General features: G+C 37.6%; 1 protein-coding gene across 12 annotated transcripts in view; it reads left to right on the top strand.

Moving 5' to 3' along the window:
- The window catches only part of ANKS1B (ankyrin repeat and sterile alpha motif domain containing 1B), a 1,250,258-nt gene that overhangs the window by 777,997 nt on the left and 445,614 nt on the right, over positions 1-26,647 (top strand). For 10 of the 12 annotated variants that reach the window (XM_056114313.1, XM_056114308.1, XM_056114302.1 and 7 more), the window contains exon 15: positions 17,420-17,526. In XM_056114313.1, coding sequence (XP_055970288.1) covers positions 17,420-17,526 — 107 coding nt within the window. Of the gene's footprint in view, positions 1-16,827; positions 16,847-16,959; positions 17,527-26,647 lie in introns of those variants that run through there. The other 2 variants (XM_056114321.1, XM_056114327.1) reach the window with 2 other exon arrangements.

Below are 26,647 nucleotides of genomic sequence, written 5' to 3'. Positions count from 1 at the left end.
CATGGTCCTGCCGGAGAGCCGCTCATGGGGGGTAACTCGTGACCTTGGTAGGGCGTGAAGGACGTGCCGGTACCTCCCCCCCCCCTTCCCATGAGACTGCAGTTACCCCGTCACTACTGGCTCGTACCTGGCTTTCCTATAAGCTCTGAGTCAGCGGCCACCTTGCTGCCAGGGGGGAAAAAGGCAGAAGGGAGCAACACCTTTCCCCTCCTGAGGAGGCATGGTGCTGTAGTTTAACACGTGGTCTATTCACCTTTCTTCTAAAAGCTGCTGGGCTCTGGACTAAGTCCTTTTGCTTCTGGAACCATGGCTGTGTCAGAGAGCCGCTTGTGGGGGGCAACTTGTGACCTCGGTAGGACGTGAAGGACGAGCCAGTACCATCCCCTTTCCCATGAGACTGCAGTTGCCCCTTCACTGCCAGTTCATACCTGGCTTTCCAATAAGCTCTGAGGTGGCGGCTACCTTGCTGCCAGTGGGGGGAAAGGTGGAAGGGAGCAACACCCTTTCCCTCCTGGGGAGGCATGTCTCCATAGTTTAACGCATGGTCCATTCACTTTTCTGCCACAAGCTTCCGGGCTCTGAACTAAGTCCTTTTGCCTCTGGAGCCATGGCTGTGCCAGAGAGCCGCTTGTGGGGGGCAACTCATGACCTCAGTAGGGCGTGAAGGACAAGCCGGTACCGCCCCTTTTCCCATGAGACTGCAGTTGCCCCTTCACCACTGGCTCATACCTGGCTTTCCAATAAGCTCTGAGCCAGTGGCCACCTTGTGTGCAGTCCAGATGCATTTCTGCCAAAAACTTCTGGGTTTCAAGATTTGTTTCTGAGTCTCTGGTATCATGGCTATTAATCAGCTTGATCAGGAGCTAGAGAGGCTGTTTTTAGGCAGCGACTTGGGGTCTCGTTGGGATGGGGAGAAAAAGTTGGCTCCACCCCCATGTGGTGAGGCCCCGTGTGTCTTGTCACTGCAGACCCAAACCTGACTGTCCAGTGGCCTCTGGAGGATGGTGGTCACTAGGCCGCCAGGGAGAACAGGCCAAGGCATGAAACCTATTCCCACCTGGAGTGGCCCAGTGCCAGTAACCTACTGCAGGAACAGGATGCATTTCAGGCAAAAGCCTTTGGGTTCCAAGATTCATTTCTGAGTTTCTGGGATCATGGCCATTGAGCAGTTCAATCAGGAACCAGAGTGGCCATGCCTCCAATTATATAGCTGAGTCGGAGGTGGTTTGTGGGTGTGTCTCCCACAAACCTAACTTTTGGCCGTTTGCTTTCTTGGTAAACTTTGCCCGAAGTTTTTGGGGTCTGGCCAAAGGCACAGCAGCAATTTTGGGGTATCTGAAAGTCTGACGTTGCCATCGGGCTGCTGATGCACTCACCTCACAGGTACAGATTGACCTGCTGGCGGCACCATACCCCCGAATATTGTTCTTTCTTATACCAGCTAACTACTGTGGTGAGCTTTAGCATTTTAATTTTAAATTTTAGATACTTAGTATACAGATATTTATTTGTAATCAAGATGTACTAAGGAAGAGAGTTCTTTTGTTGGCTACTAACTTTCTATAATTATGCATATGTGTGTGCATAGCACAGCAGGTAGGGCCTTTGCCTTGCATGTGGCCAACCTGGGTTCAATTCCTCCATTACTCTCAGAGAGCCTGGCAAGCTACTGAGAGTATCCTGCCCACACAGCAGAACCTGGCAAGCTACCGTGGCATATTCAATATGCCAAAAAGAGTAACAAGTCTCACAGTGGAGACGTTACTGGTGCCCACTCGAGCAAATTGATGAATAATGGGAGGACAGTGCTATACGTATATACTTATATATAAAGTACTGGTTTGAGGCCATACATGACAGGGCTCCAGACTGATTCTGTGCTCAGAAATCACAGGTGCTTGGGTGACCATATGGGGAACCAGGGATTGAACTGGGTCAGTTGTATGCAAGGCAAGTGCCCTACCCTTTATAAGAACTTTCTGTCCCCTAATTAATCACTATTTTATTATAGTCAATAAAAATTTGTTTACAAACCAAATATAAGAAATGAAATTAGTATTCAATCATTTTGGATCTTAGAACTGTGATTTATGCAAAAGTAGAGTTGCAAAGTAGGAAACATTTTTTACATTTGCAAAATAGAAGGGGGTTTATCTCCAACTTGAAGAGACATTTGCATTTCAGGTGTGGCCACCCCTAAGGCCTGAAAGAAACATTGTTGGAAAGCAGTATTTCCATTTCTCTACTCTGTTCAACTCCATGTTCATGTCTTTTCAGATTTGGAAGTGATGTGGTTAAGAGACTGCCATCACCACCAAGCCTAGCTCTTCACAACTTTGCCCTGTGTCTGTATGTAGGACAGTGGGGATGGGAGGGATGTTCAACAAAATTCTCATCTAGGGTCTGTTGCTGTCCTGAGAAGGGTCAGATGCTCTACCCTGATTGAAAAACTCTGAATCAGAGAACCCTACGTGACCATGCACAAAAATAAAAAAGTTCCTAAAAATGTAGTAGCTTGAAACTACACCAAATCTTTCTAAGTTGTAGTTTCTGTGGTCAGTAATGTAGACACACTCAAATGATTCCTTGCTCCACAGACTTTTGCACAAAATTTATATTAATGTGTGGGTCAGGACAGGTCATATGAAACAGTGGAATTATTGTCAGGATTGTTCCTTTGGGCTGTTGAACCGAGGGCTGCTTCTCCTAACTCTCTGCTGGCAGAGATTTTCCTCAATGGGCAACTTTATTCATCAAAATCAGCCAGAGCTAAGGTCTCTTACTCTTACTCTTAGTAAGATGGAAGTCAGAATTTTGTGGAAATTTATCATGATTAGAAAAGCAAGTTATTCGAGGGAGGGACTGTCATCTAAAACCAGGTAACAAGAACCAATGAGATAACTTATGAGGCCCCTACTATACCAGTTCTAAGCTGGTATACAAGAAAATCTTTCCAAAGATCAGGACCTGAGAAGAAAAGGACATCAGGCCCCCATGAAAATCTGGAATTATTATCAGCAGATAGAGTAGGATACTGAATGATGACTACTGCTGTGAGAAATTTCTAGGTTTGGGAAAGTCATACCAAAAAAAATGGGGAAAAAAAGGCTCTTTTTTTACCCCCATGAATTTGCATTATGACTCTCAATGTTTATTTTAAATTACCTAATTATATGTTTCTGTTATAGGATAGATATTTTGGTGTTTAATTTTTTTTTGTTAAGGCACTGTGATTTACAAAGTTAACCATAGTTGAGCTTTAGGCACTCAATGTTCCGTACTAGTCCCGATACTAGTGCCAACTTCCCTCCACCCATATCCCAAGATTCACTCTCATCCAGCACCCTCACTCCAGCCTGCCTCCTTGACAGACATATTTTTTTAGTTTGGTTGTTGTAGTTTAGATCTCTTGCTCTCAGGATTATTGACTCTGATTTGTATATATTGCTATGCCACTCTTCTGTATCACCGATGTACCTGAAATCCTTGATCCAGCCCTTCATTGCTTCCTGTCTGCTGCTGTTTGAAACCCCCTTTGATTTATTTTCTTCTCTGTCCTTCTCCTTCCTATATTCCAGGTTCAAAAGTGATGTAGTTTCCTCCCTTTAATACCTTGTCTCTCTTCCACTTATTCTACATATATCACACAACAGTGAGATCATTGAGATCATCCTTTGTCCTTCTGGTTTACTTCACTTAACATGATACCCTCCAGTTCTATCCAAGTTGAAGCGAATTGCATTAGTTCATCTTTTTTGTTGTTTTTTGCTTGTTTGGCGTCTACATAGTATTTCATTGAGTATATGCCACATCTTTACAATCCATTCACATTTTGATCTTTTTGGGGTTTTGTTTGTTTTGGGGCCACACCCAGTGGTGTTCAGGACTTACTTCTGACTCTGCTCTCAGGAATCACTCAGGGTGGTCCTCAGAGGACCATATGGAGTACTAGGAATTGAAACCCAGTCAGCTGTGTGCAAGACAAGCACCCTACCTGTTGTACTCCAACCCCACACATTTTGGCACATTTTGGTTTTATAACTCAACAATTTCTAAGCCAGGTCTATTTCTTTTTATTATTTTGAGTTTGTATTGTAATTTTCAGTCATTGCCACGATATGAAATAAAGTTTCTATATGCAAAATTGCTGAAATGACTTGTATAAAGACTTGATATTCATATTCCCTCAAAACTCAAAAAGTAAAATTGAGCATGACCTTCACATTAAAATACTTGGGAGGAGGGAATGTTCTGTTTTATATGGATCTTTGCTGTACAAATTGGCTTTATAAAATAAAATTAAACAATCTCCATCATTGAAGTTTTTACCCTGTTCATGAAATTTAAGTTACAATTGTTAAACTAAGATGAATAAATTATTCTAGTTATCATAGTTTTTCATATTGAGTTGTATTTTACATTTTTCTTAGAGCATAGTTATTTCACATTTGAATATTTGGTTGCAGCCCTTCAACATATTAATGATATATTAGTGATCAGTGTATAAAATTTGACCCAGAATTTCTTGTTGAGTTCTTTAAAATGATAGGTTTTAGATAGTCCTTGACTGACTCATTAAGACATATTTATATTTATTTTTATTAATCAGGATACAATTATTTTAGTAATACACATGGACTTTTATAAGAAAATATTTATAATTAATATCATAGCTAATATTGGTATATTTAATATTTTATTCTTTTCACAAATATTTTTTCCTTCCTGCTCTATGCTAAGTATTTTCAGAACTTTTAACATTTATTGATTATCTTACTCCTGCCTACCTATCTAATCCTGTTTCCTATATCCTTCCCTTTGTAGGCATGCCCATGACTCAGAAATAATGGATCAAATGTACTTTTCCCTTATGTTTTTTCCTCTGTAAATGTTGCAATGTAGGAGCAGGTGAATAGTCCAGCTCACGCAGAGAGTAAATTTATCCTTTGACTTGTTATTCCATTTGATCTTCAACATACTGGTGATATCCACCTGCAAATTCACCAGGGTTATCTTCACTCAGTCTCCCAATCCAACTGCTAATCTCTTCCCAAAACACTCTCACAATCACACTCAAAAAGTACCATTCCATCAGTTCTCTGGTATCTCTTAGACCAAGCAAATTGATGCATAGAATTAATCAATACAACCATCTTCCTTTAGTTGGCTAACAAACTCCTACTAAGTCCTCAAGTCATAGAGCAAATAAACTCTTCTGCAAGCTCTCTACCAATGTCAAATTAAGCATCTTTCTTATCCTCTTTAAGATATCTAGCACACATCTCCAATGGCATTGATTATCCTTCATGATCTTTTACTGTCACTATCACCATCCTCCCGTTGTTCATAGATTTGCTCGAGCAGGCCCAGTAACATCTCCATTGTGACACTTGTTACTGTGTTTGGCATATCTAATATGTCACAGGTAGCTTGCCAGGCTTTGGCCTGCAGGGGAGATACTCTCAGTAGCTTGCTGGGCTCTCCAAGAAGGGTGGAGGAATTGAACTCCGGTCGGCTGCGTGCAAGGCAGACACCCTACCCACTATGCTAGACTATTGAATACCAAAGGTAGAACAGGTTACCTCCCCCAAGCCCCTGGATGAAATACAATGAATTAGACATAGATGATACTTTGATCATATTCTTATCAAAGATAATTTTAATAGTTGCCAGAAAGAAGAGGAAATGAATGGAACTATGGAATTGCTTTATATTCCCAACAGGGATGGCATATATGTGTGTGTATGTTTATGCATATATATATGTATATTTATGCATATATACATATATATTGTTTTATGCCAGAAGGTTTTAGCATCTTAGGCATAAATTTCATATCTTATTTTAGACCATACCCCAGCGCATAAGTTGTTAGGTCTGTTTTGTAAAGGTTGGTATTTCTTAAGTGCTCCATGAAGTTTTCAGTTTGAAATAAAATTCAAAACCTCAGGGAAAGTTGAATCTAAGCTTCAGGTTTTTAAACATAAATGCTTGATCTTGAAGCATTTTCCTGTTTCATTCTTGGCTTTAGGAACTAGAATTCTGTTGACCCACAATTTTCCACAATTCCTAGAATGAAATTCATTTTCTTCTTCTGTTGTCTTCCACCTTTATTTTGCACATTTTATTTTGTGTTTCAGAATGGTTCTTTAGTAACCAGTGGGGAAACATTATTATTATTATTGCATCCTCTCTTTTTCTGTTAATTTTCATTGTTACTTTTGCTCCCTAAGAAAAATAGATATGGAGTTTATAGCTCTCAGATCAGAGCATATTGAGGATAGGAAAAATAAGATACGTATGTCTTTTATTTTAAGAAAGAATGTGAGTTAGGATCTTTCTTATATCATTCCACAAGAATGAACTGCTAGCTTATACACCTGCATTCCAAGACACAAGAGACAGGAAAGTGTAGAAACCATCATGGGAGCCCACAGTTCAATGTCCTCTTCCATACTCACAGCTGAATATAGTCTATGTAAGAATTTTGGTGTGTGCTTCTTTAGTCTCTTCAAAATGGAAGACTTTTTCAAAATTTTCTGTAAAAAATTTATTAAGACACAGGAAGATGGCAGAAACAAAGGTATCAAAAAATGAGATCCTCAACAATGTACCTTTAAGTTTATGGGAGCATCTTCAAGCTTAGGAAAGGTCTTTTTTGCTTGATATGTGCCATAGGGCTTGGAGTCTGCACCTTGCATATGGTCCTGGGCATGCACTGTTGGTATAGATTGTGCTCGGTACACTCAAAGTGTCAATGGTACTCTACTTCTGTCTTTGGAAAGCCTGGATGTGAATCTAACTGAGGGGCAGGAAAGAGTTCTATATAAATCTTAAATATAAAAAACATGGACATTCTGGAGGAGGGTGTGGTATTGGAATGTAGTCTACACAAAATCCTATCAGAACAGTATTATAAATTATAGTGCCAAAAAAAATTTAAAGGAAAAAAAAGTTCCGCTTTATTTGAAATGTGCTAAAAATAAATAACATTTCCTTTTGTTTATTATAAAGCTAGAAATAAAAATTGTTTTCTTGTCATTTCTTGCCTTATCTTTGTTCTCTTTTAGTCTTTAAATGTATTGTGAAGACTAGAGCCTTATTTCTGAAGCCCCAGTTGATGCATATTGATAATGCAAAGCCCCTGATTATATCATGGGTGTGGGAGTTATGAACACTTCACTACACAATTAAATTTCGTCTGATATTTGGCCAGACTTTTTACCCCATGCATTTTTATCTGTTTGAAATAGGGAAATTTAGGCAAAGAAATTACAGATGGCTTAGGACCAGTATCTTTGACTGCATGAACAAGTTTGCATTCTACTGGCAGTAAACAAAACTAGAGCCCTAGAATTTCAATAGTTCATCACTCATAGTGATTTTTTCATATTATTTAATTTCATCTTCATATAAAACTGTAAAATCAGTGGTCTGAGATGTCATCTTCATTTTACTGAAGTAGAAGGGAGCCCTAGAAACTTACCTAAGCAGAGAAATTCTATTGCTTCATGTACCATCTCAGAAATAAAAAAAAAAAAGAGCAAATATTTGCAGAGTGGAGAATGGACCCATGTTCTGGGTGCAGGTTTGGGATTCCTGTCACTCAGTAGTGCTTCTCGTCAGGGCACTGTCTTCCTGGACACTCAGTTCAGGCATTCATGCATTGCAGAGCAGAGAGGCATAGCACCTGTGTGCCAACAGAACAGAAGCAGCAGTCTTTCCTAGTCACAAAAAGAAAACCTCTTTGTCAAAGTGAAATAAAAATATCCAGGGATAGGATTCACCCTTCTCCCACTTCTTAGTCCCTCCTGCTTTTTCTTCATTGCTTTAGACTTTAAAAGCCAAGAATAATGAATGCAAAATGAAGGGTGGGAAGGAGAAGAAACCGAAAATCTGGGAAACCCTGTTTTAAAAAACCTGCTGGCATCTGTAAGCTTCTCTCTCCAGCAAAGGGATAGTTATCCTATAGAGGTGTCTCTGTCAGAGCCATGGGTAACTAAAAGCTCTGTCTCTGAAGCTAGGCTAAAAGGGGCCTAGGCTAACTGGGGTGACATTAAACCATGATGAACTCTCTACATCTTCATTTTCTCCCTCTACAAGAACATGATAACAATACTACTTTATATGGTTGTGGTAACAGTAAGCCAATACCTACAGAACATTTAAAACCTTACCGTACTGAATACAGGTTTGCTACTGTATTGAATAATAAAACCACATATTTGAAAGGTCCAACATAGTAGGGGCTCAATAAATATTAGCTTCCTTCCTTTACGGGGAGGTTGCCTACTAGAAATACATGTTTTGAAAAGGTGTCTTGTATCATTAAGTTTCATTGGTGCTAGGATGAACATGGGTTTGTTATGTTTTGAGAAATTAACCCCTTTTTGGGGGTGGGGGGAGTACTCCTAGCAAGTCTTAGGAGTCCACTTTTTAGAGATAATCAGCCCAGCAGTGCCAGGACTTTGCGGTTTGATGCTCTATGTTATGACAAGGTGCTTAGGAAATGTGCAGAGATAGGGACAAAACTTGGGGCCTTACGTGTGTTCCAATCCTTTGAGCTATCTCCCCAGCCCTTATTTTTTTTAAACAACTACTTTGATCCAGAGGCTCTCCATTATTACCTTCTAAGTGTCTCTTTCCTAGCTGCAGCATCTACTAAATCATTTTTCTACCTTAACTATTTCATTAGCTTCATTGGATAGGACGTATTGACTCAGAGTATATATTGGGTTTTTCTTCTGCTCATGGAACTATGAGTCACTCAAACAATTTTCTCTCATTCACTTCTCCTCTCTATATAGAAACCAAGTTTCTAAACTTTAATTCCTCTTATCTCAACATTTTCCAAACAGTAAACCACTCTTCTCCAAATGGTGTATGTGAATGTTTGAAGCTATATCGCCATTCTAATAATCTGTTTAGAGCAAGAGGCACTTATAAATTTTTTTTGTTTTGAGGCCACACCCAGTAGTTCTTGTGGGATCCTCTTAGTTCTGTGTTTAGGGATCATTCCAAGCATGCTCAAGAAACCATGCTGTGCAGGAATTGGTTCCTGCTTGCAAAGCATGTGCTCGGCCCACTGAGTTGCCTCTCTGGGTCTTTTACATATATATTTTTAAATCAGCACCAGTACTGGAGGAATGAATAAAGTATGAAAAGAAGTGTCCTCCCACCAAATTAATAAGGACCTAATTAAGAGAAATATTAAATAATTTAGAATATTGGTTTCCTTCTACATTTAAAACAGAAATTAATTTGGGACCAGGAACTAATATCATGGATTTAATTTAAAGCTGTTCTAATAGTTTCCTTGAATAAGACTAAGCATCTCAGTCTCCTACACCTTCAGTGGCTACAGAATATACAGTAAGAACAATTAATAACATGTCAAAATCAAAGTCTCATATTCTTCCTTCCCATTTTGACCCTGCCATTAAAAATGGGTGAATTTTTTTCCCCATTGATTCAAGTTCTCTTTTCTTAGATACCACAATGGCCAGTGTGTCCTCTTTACATTTAGTCTGTCCAAATTCCATATTTCAAAAAGAAATTTATTTCCTTTTTCTATGTTACTTTTTAAACTAGTTTAATTCACATATGATTGACCTGGACCACACAAAAGTAAGATATGCATTTCTGTATTTGACATAGATACATCTGTGACTCCATCAACCCAACCCAGAAAACGAGTGTCTTCCTCTTCCAAAATGTGACTCAAGTCCTTTTAGAAATTTTCCTACTTGCCTTTGTCTCATCTATAGAAAATCACTGATCTGTTTTCTGTCACTAAAGATAAATTTACATTCTCCAAAATTTCACATAAATAGGATCACTCAGAATTAAGTCTTTTGGGGAGTGTCAGATTTCTATGACCTTGCAAGGTTTTTATAAAAATATTTATCCATGTATTTCATGCATTACTTCTCTGTTACTTTTATTATTGAGTATTATTCATTTCTATGAATTCATTCCAGCTTGCTGATCCAGTCACCTATCAGTGGACTGTTAGTCCATCACCAGATGTTGACTACTACAAATAAAGCTGCCATGCACATATCTGTACAAATCTCTGTATGGCAGATACTTTCATTTCTTGTGGGTAAATTCCTAAGGTAGTAGAATGGCTGGATCATGGAGTAATTGTATAGTTGACATTTTAAGAGAGCAACCATTGAGCCAGAATGATACTACAACAGGTAAGGCATTTGTCCTGTTCCTACACAACTTGGGTTCAATCCCTGATACCCCATATGGTCCCCTGAGCATCACTAGGAGTGATCCCTGCGTGCAGAGCCCTGAGCACCACCAGGTGTGGCCCCAAAACCATAGATAAATAAATTACATAAGTTTTAAGATAAATAAATTACATAAGGGCTGGAGCGATAGCACAGCGGGTAGGGCGTTCGCCTTACACGCGGCCAACATGGCCGACCCGAGTTCGATTCCTCCGCCCCTCTCGGAGAGCCCGGCAAGCTACCGAGAGTATTCAATATGCCAGACACAGTAACAACAAAGTCTCCAATGGAGACGTTACTGGGCCCGCTCGAGCAAATAGACGATCAACGGGAGGGCCTTTAAAAAAAAAAAAAGTTTTTTTAAAAGAAAAATAAACAATTATTTTTCAAATGGCTATCTCATTTTTCATTCCACACATCAGTATGTGAGAGCTCCAGTTTATCCATATCATTGTCACACGTAGTTTGGATCAGTCCTTTTTGTTTTTGCATTCTAGTAAATGGCATCCTATTATGGTTTTCATTGTGTTTTCCTAGTATCTAACTATGTGTCTTGTGATTATTTGGTGCTTTTTTTTTGGGTGTAATATTTATTTAAATCTTTGCCTATTCTTAAGACATTGGTGTGTTTGTTTACATTCCTGAGTTTTGAGATTTATATACATAGTCAGGATAGAAGTTTATTAGATATAGTATGCTGATGGTTTCTTTAAGAGTCTTTCAAAAATTTTAAATTTTAACATATTCTAATAATTTTTCCCTTTAGTTCTACTTTTGTTGCCTAAGGTCACAGTCACGGTCCTCTCGTTGTTCATCAATTTTCTTGAGCAGGCCCAGTAACGTCTCCATCATGAGACTTGTTACTCTGTTTGGCATATCGAATACATCACGGGTAGCTTACCAAGCTTTGCCATGCTGGCGAGATACTCTCAGTAGCTTGCCAGGCACTCTGAGAAGGGCGGAGGAATCGAACTCGTGTCGGCCATGTTGGCTGAGTGCAAGGCAAACGCTCTACCCCTAAACCAGAATAAAAACTTCCACTGGATGATTTTCCTAAATTTTCTTCTAGAAGTTTTATGTAATTTTAGATTTTTATGTTTGTTTGTGATACATTTTAACTAATTTTATATATGGTGTGAGGTATAGATTAGATTAATTTTTCTTTTTTCTTTTTCTTTTCTTTTTTTGTTTTTGCATATTTCTCTGTACTTGGTCCAGATTCAGTGAAAGTTAATTTTTTGCCAAAGAATTGACGTTTAGCCTTTGTCAATAGTCAATTAATCCTTTCTATATCTGTTTTTAAATTCTATTAGAGTAACTCTTAAATCAGTTGGTATGCCTCCTCTAACTTTATTCTTTTACAAAATTATTTTGGTTATTCTTTGTCCTTTGTATTTCTAAATGAATTTAAGAAAAACTTGACAGTTTTTACACACACACACACACACACACACAATTCTAAGGATTTTGATTACTATCATTTCTAATCTACAAAGATAAAAGTGAAAATAACTGACATATTCATAATGTCAGAAGTTCAGATTGGATGGGAATGTAGTGTAGAAGTCAATTTAATCTCAACTAAAAATACCATTGATTCAGAAGGCTTAACTAGCAACAACAGCTTAGTAAACACTCAGATAGGGAATTAATGTCCCCATGGTGAGATAAAGCAATTTCCACAAATTTTCTTTTACTAAAGAAATTTTTAAAAACTCATTCCATTAGCATGTATTGTTAACTAGCAATATAGAATTAATTATTGTGGTCCTGCCATGGGGCAGGCTTGATGGGTGGTTGGGAAAATCGAGACAATGGTGGAGAAATAGTGGATGCCTGTAACAAATCATCATGAACAATATTAAAAACCATGATGTGTAAATAAAGTGGGGAAAAAATAATGTGTAATGTCCTATAATCCATGAATACCATGTCTCTTTCCATTTATTTATGTCTCCTATGAATTTAAATGATAAGTCTAGAAACATCTTTTGATAGATTTTTAAGATAGAATTGCATGATTTTTTGCTACTTTAATTGTGCTGTTTTCTTAATTTAAAGTTCTGGTCATTTTTATGAGTCTTTAGAAATTTTTTATTTTTGTATATTTATGCTGTAACTTGTAACATTAAATATTGATTTTGGTAGTTTTATATGATCTCATAAGATTTTAGACATAGAGTGATGTTGGCAATGATTATATCATAATTAAACCGAAAGTTTTACTTCCTTTGCAATCTGGATGCATCTTATTTCTCATTCATGATTTGTACTAGGGACTTTAGTAAATTAAATAGAAAAAGTGAAAATGGAAACAGGACACCGATTTCCTTAACTTATCAGGAAAACATTCAATCTTTTACAATTAAGTGATATAGCTATTAGTTGTGTGTGTGTTTGAAAGATATTTGATTTAACAATTAATAAATATATGTGAAGATACATGCTAGTTTGTTAACATTACCTTGAGGGGAAGGTGTGTGATATGGATGACACTAGAGGAACTAGAGGAATGGGTGACCAAGAAAATAGAAAAAGTAAAAAGAGAGAACACTGAATACCAATAAAAAGAAAATATCAACAGGATATGCCAATACACAATTATTTCTGCATATTTTGTTTTCTTAAAGTTTTAAAGAATACACACATTATTTTAGTTTTAAATGTTTTATTTTATTATTCAAGAATAATAAATTTATTGAACTGTAACTTATATATAATTAAATTCATCACTTGAAGTACATAATTGAGTGGGCTTTAGAATAATCGACTCCACAAATGAGTGCAGTCCTTCTGTGTCTGTTCCTCTCTTTCTGACTCATTTCACTTAGCATGATACCTCCATGTCTATCCATTTATAAGCAAAGTTCATGACTTCATCTCTCCTGACAGCTGCATAGTATTCCATTGTGTAGATGTACCAAAGTTTCTTTAACCAGTTGTCTGTTCTAGGGCACAATGCACATCTTTTTATTAATAAATAATATTTCCTTTTATTGCTGCCTCACATAATGTTCATCTATGGGTCTAGAATTGCCAGTCAGCAAAATCACATAGGATGAGACTGGTAATAGCAGAGTTCTCTTTTTCTCTCTCCTCCTAATTTTATGTTAACCTATCTGTCTAATTTGATATCACACACAGATATTTGGCTCTGCTAGTAGTCTGTGCTCTTGTTTTTGATAATTCTCTGAAATGAGTTGCTCCAGTCCAGGCCAATAAAATTTTATCAGAAACAGTTTTTGAGTTTAGTTGGTAAAATCTGTTCTCTAAAACTAGTTTGCCTATTATTTAGCTTATTGTCCGAGACTTCAATTTAATTGGTTTCCAGAAAATATTCATTTGTTTTTAATAATATGAACCTGACTGTCTTAATATATTATCATTTCAAAATCAATTCCTCAGGTTAAAATTTTCACAATATTTGCTCTCTCCCTTTGACTTATTCACCTAATATAACAGCCTCTACTTCCATCCAAAGTATAACAAAATGAATTAATCTTTTGTTTTTAAGTAGTGTTCTATTGGATATAGATATATGGAGTGATATATATATATACAAATATATATCAAAATTCCTTTATTCTTTCACATGGGCATTGTGTCATATCCATATCTTGTCTATTATAAATAATGCTTCAGTGAATGTAGATTCACAGATATATTTTTTAAATTAATGTTTCCGTGTTTTGGGGATGGATACCAAAGAACAGAATTTCTGGGTCATGTGGTAGTTCTGTTTTTAATTCTTTTTTTTTTTCAAGTCTCTACACGTTTTCCCCCAATAGGAATTGAACAAGATCACATTTCACAATAGTAAATGAAGTAAGCTCTCAAATTTATTTCTTAAAAACTTTGACAAAAAAAAATTTGTTATTTAAGTTTCCATATCTATACATGAAATAATTCTCACCACCCCATCTAGGACATAGTAGGTCTGAGGTAACTACTAGGTACTTTCCATTCTTTCTACCTAACTTTGGATAATTAGAAAAGTTCAAATACAATAGAGGTGTTTGCCTAATAATGTTTTATAATACTTTAAGAAATTAAGTCTTTGAAAATGTATTCCATAGGTAGTAAGAAATACACTTATATACTATTAAAAATTATTTCAGACCTGAACCAATTTTGTTTTAGAGATTTGCCTCATGACAAAAATACTTTAACGAAACCTGTCTCATGCGAAAATACTTTAACAAAACCACAGACCATACCTCAAGATCTTTTCTTACCCCTTCCCAATCCATCCCAACTCTCCCTAACATTTATATGTTCCTTTCACCAAAATATAAGAAGTAGAGAGTTGGAGAGGTATATATCTGGTTAAGTGCATGTGGCTGACCCCAGTTCAAACCCCAACACTGAATATGGTCCTCAAACACCCATCATTCATGAGCCCTGAGCACAGAGCCAGGAATAAACCCAAACAGAACCAAGTGTGGATCAAAAGTTAAAGAGAGAAAGATAGAGAGAAGTAGAATGACTGAAGAGTTAAGAATAAATTTCACTTACCCTACATGAAGATTTATGAAGTAATTATTGACCAGTGTTCTCTCTAAACTATGTTTTGTATGACTGTCTTGACTTTGCAATTACATCCCCTATCTCACAAGTTCCTGAAGTTTATTTTGAAACCAACCATGAAGACAACCATTAAGCATTTATCTGTGCTGCATTTAAAAAAAGAAAAAATGGGGTAGGAATACAATGTCACTGTCACTGTACTCCCGTTGTTCATCAATTTGCTCGAGCGGGCCCAGTAACATCTACATTGGAAACTTTGTTGCTACTGTGTTTGGCATACCGAATACATCACAGGGAGCTTGCCAGGCTCTGCCGTGTGGGCAAGATACTCTCGGTAGCTTGCTGGGCTCTCCGAGAGGGGCGGAGGAATCGAACTCGGGTCGGCCATGTTGGCTGCGTGCAAGGCAAACGCCCTACCGCTGTGCTATAGCTCCAGCCCAGGAATATAACGTAATGATAAAAAGCTATATCTAAGTTTACTCTGGCACACACTAATTATTTCTGATGCTGAATTAAGAGAGCAGAAATAAAGTAGATGACCATGCCAGAAACAGAGAAGTGGAAATAGGATCAATATAGAGTGTAAAAGACTAAGAAGAGGTATCACTAAAACTTGCAAACTGATGTTAGTGGCGAAAGAGGGAGTACAAAATGTTAGAAGTTTAATATCTTTACATCAGGGAGGTGGGTCACAATGATAGCACAGCAGGTAGGGCGTTTTGCTTGCACATGGCCAACCTGGGTTCCATTTCTCCACCCCTCTCAGAGAGCCCAGCAAGCTACCAAGAGTATCTCGCCCCCACGACAAAGCCTGGCAAGCTCCACGTGGCGTATTCAATATGGCAAAAACAGTAACAACAAGTCTCACAATTTGTTGTGAGACATTACTGGTGCCCGCTCGAGCAAATTGATGAACGGGAGGACAGTGCTACAGTGCAGTACTACATCAGGGAGGTATGACAGTGTTCTCAAAGTGAAGAAGGAAACAAAATCATTTGTTAGAGAGAAGAAAAAAAAATTTCATGTATTCAATGAATATTTATTGAGCACTTACCATGTGCCAGGCACTGTTCCGTACAGAGTTATCTTTAATTTTTAGAACACTTGATGTGGAAAATGCACAGTTCCTAATCTGTGACTCCAAAGACAGAATTGTAGCCAGTATGTAGGAGTCGGGTATACAGAAAATACCTTTCTAAAAATGGAGACTTCTTGAGGAGTAGTGAGAGCTCTGTTACAGGCAGTATGCAAGCCTGAGTTTGATGAAATCTTCTAGGAACCTTGTAGAAAGGGATTCCTGATTAAGAGAGAAATTTAGACAATCTTTCTGCAAGAGTCTATTCTTTCCAGTCATCTAGTCCTATGGGTTCTATTATTAATCTCTGGTTTGTCTCAATTATTAAATAAATTACTCAGTCTGTCTGCCATTCAGCAAAACTCACACATTTACATCTGTTATTCTTGAATTATTTTTGGTTGGGACTCTTTATTAAAAAATAAAAATTATCTAGCCAGTAATGTCTTTAAAGCTAATTTAGAATGGTATCCCTACTAGACTGCTTTATCTATTTCAGAGAGGAAAAGGATTTCTTATGCCTAATAATATTTTGTTTGGAAGAAGTCCTGCAAATGAGAAATAAATGATCTTAACTTTAAAATTGCCATGCAGTTTCTGTATTTTACATCAACTCGAAAGGGGGAAAATATCTGAGAGGTTCATTTTGACACAGCACAGTAAAAGAAAGAGAATAGCGATTCTCCAAACACTGGGAAGCTTTAGATCAGAACCATTTATCTGTGCTGCATTTAAAAAAGAAGAAAGGAAAAGCGGTAGGGTGGGGGTGGGGGGGGGTAAAAGGGAAAAGGGAACCTGGAGTGAGCTCCGCTATAAGCTATAGTTAAAGCTTTGCATATTCCGCTGTCTTTTGAAACGTAAAATTCCACAACAAATAGCTCTGAAACGTATAACCAGTATGAAGATTCAATTCAGATTTAAGCACTTTGGTTTGCTTTTGAATCTTGCTATTTTCTGCATTTGTTTTGACTGCTCTCATCATTCAAGATTGACGCTTGGATGGGTGTGTAGGAGGAAGCAGCAGCAGCAGGCTTACAGCTTGCAGACAAAAAAAATCTGCCTTATCTGATGGCTATTATTGAAAATGCGAGGTGTAGCCTAGGCTGGGTAATGAAGGGGAGCGAGCGAGGGGGAGCAAGGAGCATGGAGCTGCATACTGATGAGTGTAGGAGTACTTGATAAAGAGAATTCTAGCTGCTGGCCGTGCATTGCTCATTGTGGAGTACTCCAACAATCACATAGAACGCAGACCAGCCTAAGCTGACAGCTTGATATGCCTTCTTCTGCTGCCTGGTTTTGGGGGCTGTATGACGTACTGGTCGGTAGTAAAGATTAATATGTAAGAAATGTGGAGCTAGGATCAAGTCATACTCCACAGCCTGCCTTGCAAACTATGTTTTACTTCTGACTTTGCTCTCTCGCTGAGAACATTAATCTGTCAAGCTGGCGGGCTCCTTTGATAGCAACTTTCCCAGGAGCATGATGTGGCAATGCCACCTCTCAGCCCAGGACTACCGCTATTACCCTGTGGACGGCTACTCCCTGCTTAAACGCTTCCCTCTTCATCCTCTTACAGGACCCAGATGCCCTGTTCAAACAGTGGGACAATGGTTGGAAAGCATTGGGCTACCTCAGTACGAGAACCACCTGATGGCTAATGGATTTGACAATGTGCAATTTATGGTAAGATGCTCTCTGTGTCCACGGAGCTGCCTTTTGTCTGTCTTTGCTTCTTATGTGTCTTACACGGCTCAGAGGCAGCCTGATGTGTACCAAAACCGGTCAGTTTTGTGTATGTAACTGCATCAGAATATCGGATGCCCTTAGGACTGAAGTTACTGTGTACTTGGAGACACTTGCCGAGAAATGAGATCTATAGGCATCCATATACATATGTATTATGTGAATGAACTGGTGAGAATACTATTTATAGTCAGTGCAAGAAGATGAACATTTATATTCTCCCTGTCATTCTTTGTGTGATTTTTATAAATTTGTAATCGCAGGATGCTTAGATTATAGCACTCTCCAGGTAATTCTAGACTCCAGAGCCATATTATTTCATTTGAGCATCAGCATTGAGTGATTAATTAGACAATTTGTTATGTCGGCGGTGTGAAGATCCTTTTTTCCCTGATAATTGTTCGATAAGCAGTTAAGATTCTGTGAACGACCTTCAGTTCATTAGCAGAGTGCTTTAGCTCGTCAATTATGGAGAGCATTTCACTTACTTACACTGGCTGATTGAGGAGCAATGAGGTATTGTTTATTACTTTAGGTGGGAAACAGACACTTTCATCAATGAACCGTTAATATCTAGAAAGAGAAGCTGATGGGCTGAGTACCTTCATGTACTTCTTGAATAATGTGCCGCATGCAATCTTAAACCAGTGTGTGCAAAGTTCTCACTGAGATGAAGGGAGGTGAGGAAGGAGAACGGGAGATGTGCAGACCCATAAAACAGCTTTCTAATCATTCACACATCTCCCCCCATGCTCATTCGTTTCCCTTGTTAAGTTACGTCACTGCCCTTATTACCTTATTACCTTTCCTTGCTTTTAGGGTCCCATCACGTACATTATTGATTCCTCTGTATAGAAAGAGACCCACGGTATCAGCATGCAGCGTGTAAATAGCTTCCTGGAAAAATAACAGCAGTTACATGCATAAATAAAATTAACAAAATACTGAGAGCTAGCCATACCTTTTTAATATGAAATTCTTTTTCCTCATGATTTGAGTTGACTATTAAAGATTTGAAAAGTGTTCAAATTGTGAAACTTCTGTTTCTTTTCTAAAATATGTATATCCCCTGAACTCCTTTTAAAAAAGATGCTCCACAAATGAATGTATGACATACAAGTTCTAAGTAATTGTACCCATAGAACTCCTTCTGAGTCTAGATTTGTTTTTTTATGAAAAAGAAGCTACTGTTCTTTTTCTCATGTTGTAACAGACTGTCACTAAGATACTGTGGGTATTGAAATAGAAAAAGTGAGAGTTTCTCCATTGCTATGAGAGACTTTGGATGCTGAATAAATTTAGGACACTAAACAGATGGCACTCAGAACTAGAGGAATTTTCAAACAGCATCAAAGTTTGATAATTTCATTAATGTTTATATTTACTGCACATTTTCATAAATCATTTATCCTTTTTCCCTATCTCTCCCTGAAATATGCCTTTTTCATTTTCACTCCTCAAGCCCTCCTCCAAATTTATTCTGGTCCCATGAGAAGTTAGGTAGATCTTTGGACTCTAGGTTGTTGTGCTGCTCTCAAAGACTTTAATTCAGCATAATTTTTCTCTGAATGTTAAACACTTGTGAGCAAATATAATCCCTTTTTTCAAAGCTTCGGACTGAAAGGTTAATCAAACAGGTTTCAAGTAAGCATTTGGAAATCATAAAAAGCATCCATGAATGAATTATGTATGAGCATTCCAGAGTGTATCTGAGAGGCAGAAATCCTGCACATACGTGACAAAACAAGGTCTAATCTTCTCCAAATAGTGCTGTCTTTATTCAAAGTACTCTACATAATTTCATAGAAAACAAGAAAACATAGTTAATCCATGAGTTTAACCAAATACTTTTTATGAGCCATAATTAATTTTTTAAACTTTGAATTATTATTTTGAGGAGTTAATTATAAAAGATGAATCAAATTCTAAAATTGTTATCAATTGCTTTATGTGCAGTTATGCTCCATTTATTTGCTACTGGAATCATAAAAAAATCCATTCCTTTATTCTAAAATTTATTGAACTCAGTAATCTAATTTATTTAATTGTGAACATAAAGGATACTAATACGATCAGTATCTTAAAGTGAGACTTTAAGAAATGGAATTTATTAATGTAGTTAAAAAAAATCTGTTAGACCCATTTAGCCTCCACTTGGTATCACATTCTAGCTTTTGTTTTCTTGAAGCACATTCTGACCTGCATTTATTCATTCTGTTGCCTAAGCAACAAGCACCACACTTCTATTAACTATGATGTAGTGCAGGTCTTATTAGCTTTTTAGAAAAAACAGTAGAGACATCAAAAGGATATAATTAGTGTTGGTTGAAATTTCCTAGTATACATGCATGGCTATTTTATTTAAAAAGCATTCTTAAGAGTTAAATTTTCATTTACTCAATATCACATTAGTAAATGGGATTTCTAAAGGATCTCTATAAGTAACTTTCCAAGTATTTATTAACAGTTAAAAATTATTTTTTGCTAACTTTGTTCAACATACTCACACATAAGTACACTATATGGATGATTTATTTCCATGATATGATTAACTAATAAAGAGTTCTTTACATCAATTCTTGACATGGTTAAAAAAGAAGGACCTTCCATTTAATTTTAAATTTCTACCAATTATTACTTTATCTTTGAACTCTTAATCCTTCAACTGGATTTTATTGTTGCGTGATCTTTCTTCAGTTGGTGAAAGAACTCGAAACTTTTTTTTTGTATCTAAGTTCTGGTTTACAGAATAGTTGTGTACACAGTTTCAGCCTTCAGCCCTTTGTATCTTTCAAAAATCCAGAATAAATGGAAGTTGGTATGATTGAAGAGTAACTGCAATAGTCTATCAGATCACTTAAGACTGTGATAGTAAGATCCATGTGAGTATCCAAGGACCCTTGAGCACATATCGTGACTTCTCCAGACCCCACTACTGTCCTTCCCCCTGAAATGTTATCTCATCAGCTCTCTCCTGGTTAAACTTCCTGCTACTCACTAGCCTCTGGGAATCTGGTGTGCTTCTCTGACATCTCACCTATGTTCTTGTGAGTTCACAATACAAATAATGCGTCTAAGTGTCAACATTTTCTTTTCACTAAGTTTAGTTATGATGTGATTACTGTTCAGAGGAAAGAAAAAAGACATGCAGGTGGCTTTCTTCTTTGTTTTTTCCATCATCTCTTTTCCCAAGCCTGTGACTGATTCCTAAATCTGTCTCAGACTATCTATTCTTGTCTATGTCTCAGTTCTTCCTTCTCTCCACACTTCCTACAATGATTTCCCTTCCTTCCCCACTTGTCTTTTATCTAACACTCAATTCCTGCTTTATTTACGTAGCTTTCCTTGACAACTTCTGTCCTTAGCAGCCTCTCTGTTTGCTCAACTCATGTACTAGTTGTGTTTGGTATGAAAAACTACTGTTGCCATGCCATTATTCACCATCTAGAATTAGGAGTTAAGTTTTTGCTTTCCTCCCTGCCTGAAATGGAGTTCTCAAGTCCATGTTCTATGTACTCAATTTTTTTTTGCCTTTATCACAACTCCTAGCGTAAAGTTGTATACAAATGAAACGTCCTATAAAAAATTGAATATACAACAAACTGTTGTAGATGTATACCGAGTCTCATTTTCACTCCAGAAATTGGTAACATAGACATCAGTATAGTTTTTAACTCATGCAACAGACACTTACCTCCTAAACATGTTTTGTGAGTTAAGGGTAGTGGTAATTACTAGGGTTATAACAGTAAGCAATAAGTTATTTCTGACCCCAAACATGCTATACTCTTGGTCTCAGACTTATATTATTTGCTTGTACAAACAAAAGAAACACTGTCCTTCCGTTGTTCATCGATTTGCTCGAGCAGGCCAAGTAACCTCTCCATTGTGAAATTTGTTGTTACTGTGTTTGGCATATTGAATACGTCACGGCTAGCTTACCAGGCTTTCCCCATGCAGTCGAGATACTCTTGATAGTTTGCAGGGCTCTCCAAGAGGGGCGGAGGAATCGAACCTGGCTCAGGTGGGATGGCTACGCACAAAGCAAATGCCCTACCACTGTGCTATCACTCCAGCTTGTACATTGCTTGTACATTGCTTACACATTGCATACATTGCATACTTATGCATACATAAGCATATATACACATTGCATACATTGCATACATATGCATACATTGCATACATTTGCTTGTACATTGCATACATACTATTTCATATACTCACACATATACTATAACTCAAGATCTTTACCCTATAATTATATTTACATGGATCTTTTCCAGATATTTACCATCTTTCAGCAGATTAGTTTACTTTTATCTAGCAACAAATTTCTATAAGCAATTAAGAGGTAAAATCTGTCATAGTATGAAATAAAGAAAGATTAAGATACTGATGACAGTATCCAATAACAGTATTCTTAATGTCTATATTGAGAAGCATATATTACATGAAGGAGAAATGACTCATGGCCTGACTGATAACTAGCTGAATGTTTATAAATTGATCAGAAAGGGGAATAAATAAAAAAATAAATAAAAGGCCCTCCTGTTGATCGTCAATTTGCTCAAGCGGGCCCAGGAACGTCTCCATTGGAGACTTTGTTGTTACTGTGTTTGGCATATCGAATACTCTCGGTAGCTTGCCGGGCTCTCCGAGAGGAGCGGAGGAATCGAACTCGGGTTGAGAAAGGGGAAATATGGTATTATACTGGCACACATATTTTTTTAAGCATGGCTTGGTTTATAGATTGACTTGTGGTGTTTTGAACATAGTTAAGATGTTCAAGATAGAGCCTTGATGCGGTAAGAAGTAAATCTAATGCCAGAAACCCTGTGTGAAGTGGCATTTTTGTATATCCTATGGATTACATTCATTAAAAATGTACTGCAGGTCAGAGGAGTAGTGCCTATTAGATTCTTAAGTGGAACTGCAGAGCTCTTGACAGTGTTCCACTCCCAAAAAAGATCTGAATAAGATCCATCTTCTAAGTGTTTAACTCAAACCTCCCTCCCCCATTTTTGTGATACAATTTACATGTTAATGGACTTTTTCTTTCCACATTCACATATTTTTTCTCTAACAAGAGGACCAATTTTAATTGACCTGATTAAAATCACCACTTAAGTATTTTAACAACATATCAAAACCCAAGTAAAGAGTTAAACTTATAACACAGAAACATAAATTGTACCAAAAGGATAAGAATAATAACCTCCTTGATGACTTTCTGTTCAAATATTTAGGGAAATTTTATAAAGTACTGAGGTTTAAAGGTGCATAAGAAAAATATCTACCATGCACCCTATGTCTTCCTGTTGACAAAAATGGCTGGGCACTCATTTAAGTGGGTGGCTTTATATCCAAAGTGCAGCTATAATTTTCCAAACTCATTTAGGCCAGTAGCTATGAACCCACTTTTGACCCCAAAAATAATTCTTTTTCAACTACTGGCATTTAAAATCTGCTGGTGTCTGGAAGTCATTGCTAAAATGCAATCATTCCTTAACCTATACAACAGCTTAATTACAAATATAACAGGCAACATCCCTGAAGTGGGATAAGTGCTAGTGTAAGACTTCTCATTTCCACTGTCTTGCTTCTCTATCATTTGGTTTACTCAACTGTAAAATCAATGTAATGAGGGATCTAGAAGAAATGTACTTTGGGGTTGTTATTTAATATTTTGAGCTCTTTAAAGATGCAGTGTACATTATTGGTGCTGGCAGAGCTATTAATTGTTCTTGTAGACCTCAATAGTCTGGAAAGGACAATGATTGCTTGTGCAGCAGAAAGTCAAAAATGAGGGCATGTAATGGGAAGACTATCTCAGAAAAACAGCTTTCAGGAAAAACATTAGCCACAATTCTGATCTGGTGCTACTTAGAGGAAAGACTCTTTTCTTTCACCTGGAAGTGACTCCGATTACATCTGTGAGCATTGAGAATATGGTGTCTCATTTTCTAATTATGCAGTAGTATAACTCCCCTTACCAACCAGAGCACTGCATAGAACTGAGCCTTTAATTTAGTCATGCAACATATTTGCATAATTTGATCTCCAGTATTGCTTCGAATGACCAGATAGATCTTTGACATGAGGAATTTACTTCACGAATCAGAAAACTTACTGAAACTGCCATGAATCAGAAAACTTACTGAAACTGCTGAACTACAGCCTAAAATTTTAAGAAGTCCTACCACAATTTTATTTCATTGTATTTAAAACCCGGCAAACTACCAAGAATATCTCGCCTGCATGGCAAAGCCTGGCAAGCTCCCCATGATGTATTCAATATGCCAAAAACAGTAACAACAAGTCTCACAATTTATTGTGAGACATTACTGGTGCCCGCTCGAGCAAATAGATTAACAATGGGAGAAAAGAGACTTCAGTCGAATGAAGTGCAGTGCAGTACTTAAAAAGGGTAGATCTCTCAGACTAGTGTTCAATGGCAATGACCCCCATCTTCTCATTTCCACTCACCTCCTTAACCCCTGTAATCCTGCTGGCTTTCCAGCTCTCCTGCGAAAAATTTTCTGTTAAGTTGGTTATGACCTTCTTCTTGCAAAATCTCCACCCAACCCCGCCCCCTCTCCTTACTATATTTCTCTTCACTTTCTTTACAATGTCTGTTCTTCACTATCAGCTCCTTATTGATATTTAGCTCTCGATTCATATCTTTTTCTTAAGTGATAAATATGAGGGTTCTGAGGGAGTGCTCTGTCTTTCCAATAACTGACTCATATTCTGTTAATCTTCTTCCTGCCTGCGATATGAATGAGGCAGTTCTCCTTCTCTCCCACTTAGGGAGACTGTTGGTCTTCATACATTCACAGCTGTTTCTGCTCTTTCTCTCTTTCTGCCTGGTTTTCAATGCTGTCTCACTACTCCACAAACATTTCCACATACATAAATCCATGCAACGCAGTTAACACAGACATGGCAGAGAACTAATGCCCAACCAGACCAACCTCTATAGTCAGAGGGTACTTTTGTAAAGCCCATATTTGCTTTACAACACTCTGCCTAAAATATTGTAAAGGATCTATGACCTGTAGGAGATTATATTTTCAAAATTATATTTCCTTAATATGATATACATTTTAGGGTCTTTTCTAACCTGCCTGATTTTGATTTATTTTTCAGCCTCATCTATTTCTTTTTTCTCTCTTAAGCGAGCTGCAGGCTTTTCTTCCATTGCCTGGTCTTTGTACATGCTGCTCTTTGTTGAGAATGAATTTCTTCATTTTTATTTATTCTTTAATTTCTAGCTTAGTTTTCACCTCTTTTATTTTGTTTATTATTATTTGGAGGGGCATTCTGATGTTCAGATGTTGTTCTTGGTGGAGCTTTGGGGACCATGTGGTACCAGGACTTCCTGCGTACAAAGTATGCACTCCAGTCCATTGAACTCTCTCTCATCCCAATTGTCACCTCTCTGAACTATAACTTCTCTCCAGCTCTTCTAAATCTGGGTTAGGGTATGGCAAACATTGACCTACAATGACCAGAGAGTAAATGTTATATCCCTTGAAAGGCACGTAGTCTCCATTGCAGCTGTTCACTCACTGTGGTACCAATGAAAGTCAACATAGACAATAGATAAATAAATAAATTGCCTTCAGGACAATAAAACTGCTATTACCAAAATAGGCAGATTTGGTCTAAAAGCCATAGTGTGTCACATAGAACTTGATGTAGAGCACCTTGATAACTAGAAAGATGCTTCATGATGAAATCAAGAAGGAAGGAAACCAATGAATGAAGAAAAGGAAAGAGAAAGAAGAAGGAGAGGGAGTGAGAAACTTGGGCACTGGCAGCAAAAAGTTTCTATGGAACTTGTTTATTTTCAAGAGAACTGTCTGAAAGCTGAGGATTTTCAGAGGCAGAGATAGCGTCTTTAATAGAGACAAGAGCTAGAAAGGGTGTTTTTGGCTTGAGCCATCCAGGATAGGGTATATTTTAAGTAAGAAAATGCATAGCATGAGCATAGGAAAACCACAGCCATTGAGGAACCCTGGTTTTTTTTTTCCTATTGATTGGAACTCTTTGCTATTTCCTCTTCCCCAAGTCTTACATATAACTTAAACATTGCTTACTCATTTAAGCATTGCTTCCTCCAGAAGTATTCCTGGTTGCCATACTCTGCTCCAGCTGCGTAGCCACTTGTACTTTGTGCACTGGTGGCATGAATTTTCTCTTAATCCTTGATATATTGTATATGTTACATTATACTTAGCTCTGCAAATATCTGCCTCCCACCCTAGAGAGTGAATTCATTAGAGATAGAGATGAGGTCTTTTTAAATCTTTGTATCTAAAGTTTCCCACAGGGTCTGGCATAGAGTGTCTTCTCAATAAATTCTGGTCGAATAGGCTTCTTAAATTGCATCCAGTTTCTTATAAATTTTCCCATGCAATTTTCACCACATCCATGTTTTTTATGTATTACTATCCCCAATAAAAAGAAAAGTTGAAATAATTTTCCAGCACTACCTGAATTTCAAAATCAAGTCTCCTTGTCTTAATAACCCTTTTTCAGTTAACAAGAATCCCTGAGTTCTGCAGAACTGAGATTAGACTGAAGTCTGAACAGAATGCTGGGTTCACTCTCAAGGTGGTCCTAGTGTGCTATACTTCTGGTCCCTAGAGGGAACTTATCTCTCTCACTTCACTTTGTTTTTACTTTTCTGTTCACCTCTTCCCCTCTACAAGTTAGGAGGACCCCTGCCTCCACAAGAGAAAATTTCTTTTTGTTTGTTGGTTGGTTGGTTCATGGGCCACACCCAGCAATGCTCAGGGCTTACTCCTGGCTCTGCACTCAGTAATCACACCTGGTGGTGGTGTGCAGGGGACCATCTGGGATGTGGGGGGTTGAACCTGGGTTTGCTTCTTGCAGAGCAAGCACCATACCTACTCTATTCTCTCTCTGGTCCCATAAGACCAAAACTCTTACCTCTAAACACAAATATGCCTTTTCTCTTGTTTACAATTTCCACTAATCTAACCTGGCACACCCCCCCCCCATTGCCACATCCACAAAAACTCATTCCTCG

Source organism: Sorex fumeus, unplaced genomic scaffold, assembly GCF_029834395.1.
Source record: "Sorex fumeus unplaced genomic scaffold, SorFum_2.1 ptg000003l, whole genome shotgun sequence".
In the NCBI taxonomy this organism is placed as follows: domain Eukaryota; kingdom Metazoa; phylum Chordata; class Mammalia; order Eulipotyphla; family Soricidae; genus Sorex; species Sorex fumeus.
Note: the sequence above shows the minus strand (reverse complement) of the source record. Positions and strands in the feature narration are given on the sequence as shown.